Source organism: Numida meleagris, chromosome 4 (assembly GCF_002078875.1).
Source record: "Numida meleagris isolate 19003 breed g44 Domestic line chromosome 4, NumMel1.0, whole genome shotgun sequence".
Classification (NCBI taxonomy): domain Eukaryota; kingdom Metazoa; phylum Chordata; class Aves; order Galliformes; family Numididae; genus Numida; species Numida meleagris.
In genome coordinates this window covers 92,471,072-92,472,608 of record NC_034412.1, presented here as the reverse complement: position 1 = coordinate 92,472,608, position 1,537 = coordinate 92,471,072, and the positions used below count along the sequence as shown (strand labels likewise).

Genomic DNA, 1,537 nt, shown 5'->3' with positions numbered 1-1,537 from the left:
GCAGCATAGGTGTCTCACTGGGAGATGGACAGAGGCCTAACAGTCCTTTGTTCACAATTGCTTGATGGGATTTCAAGACACAGATTCTTGTCATGTTATTTAATCAACAAAATCCATTTTCTATTTCATTTTCAAAATAAAATTACTCTGCTGTATGCTGACATCACCAGTCTTAAAACCTCAAAGTAAGTCTAAGTTGCCCTATTCCACAAGGCTTCACACTGCCTTTCCTTACTTAATCACCAAAATCCATTGAGGCCCAATGAAATGCGCCCGGGGACAACCAGAAAATTTTTGCCCATTTTCTCACACAACAGCACTTCCATCAGGCAGCAGGGCCTGGTTACTGGCATCCAGGAGCAGGGGGCTTATTTGCAAAAGAGGAATACAACACATCACAAATTACAGTAAAGCCAGGAGATAACAACACAAGACACAAATAACGCCAGCCCAGGGAAACCGTCGTCACTGTATGTGCAAAGCTGCAGGAAGCCCAGCACTTACCAACGTGTGAGTGGTCACCTAGAGGCAGCAGCAAAGGCCCTGAAGGTTGACACATCTATTTCGTAGGGAGGAGGTCCTGGTGGCTGTAGAATAAAACCACAAAAATTCTGCTTTGAAAACAAGATAAAAATCAGCATGCCACTGGGACAAGGGGCTTTTTTGATGGGTTTCACTTCACGGACCTCCTGCCTTGCACAAAGCGGCATTTGCAGAGCAATTGCAAAGAAGAACAGAGCTGGAGACGTCAGCTACATATCAGCAATGCATGGACTTGGGAATCAAAATTGCATAGGAATGGGTGCTGTAAAACATCCCCGTGTCTTGTGTGCTCTGTAAGACCACAGCATGCTTTGACATCCACACCGGACCACTTATGCACGAGCAAGTGAAGGTGGCAGAATCTTTCTCAAGAAATGCAGCCAGGGGCCGGAGTCCACATCACAGGACTCGTCCCCATGTTGTGCAGGTCAGGATGTGATGGGAGTGCCCCAAATGGCTGAGAGACAGCAGACTGCGATGGCTGATCTGACTTCAAGAAGGAGCGCTGTCAGTCTGAATCTCAACTGAAGACACACCAGAGAAATCCATAAAAATCAATGCAATAAAAAAGAATACCCTGAGTTCCGGATCTCTACTGGAGTTCTTCAGAACTTATTCTGTACTGAACCCCGCATCGTCACAGAAGAGGGTCCTGATGACATCACATCCTCTCCTATCAGTTACGCTGCCTAAAAAGTTAAGAGACAAAGATCACCCGCGCTGCGCTGCACCGCCCCGAGGACGATGGCCGCGTCTCCTGCACTGCTCCTCCTGCTCAGCCTCACGCTCTGTGAGTATGGAAGCGGGCTCATGGGGCACCTTGGCCGCGAGGAAGGAGGACAACGGGGGAAGGCATTCCCCTTGCACCACGGCCAAGACACTGGGCAAAACAGACCCAGGGGAAATCAAGGGCAAACACAAAGGACGCAATTCAGGGCTGCTCAGTGACTGCGCACGGAAGCGGGAGCGGTGGCACTGCAGCGCGATACGCAGC

At 49.4% G+C, this 1,537-nt stretch overlaps 1 protein-coding gene across 1 annotated transcript in view; it reads left to right on the top strand.

Moving 5' to 3' along the window:
- LOC110397602 (T-cell surface glycoprotein CD8 alpha chain-like) overlaps window positions 599-1,537 on the top strand; it is a 10,222-nt gene continuing 9,283 nt past the window's right edge. The window contains exon 1 of the mRNA XM_021394092.1: window positions 599-1,333. Coding sequence (XP_021249767.1) covers window positions 1,288-1,333 — 46 coding nt within the window. The 5' untranslated portion in view covers window positions 599-1,287. The remainder of the gene's footprint in view (window positions 1,334-1,537) is intronic.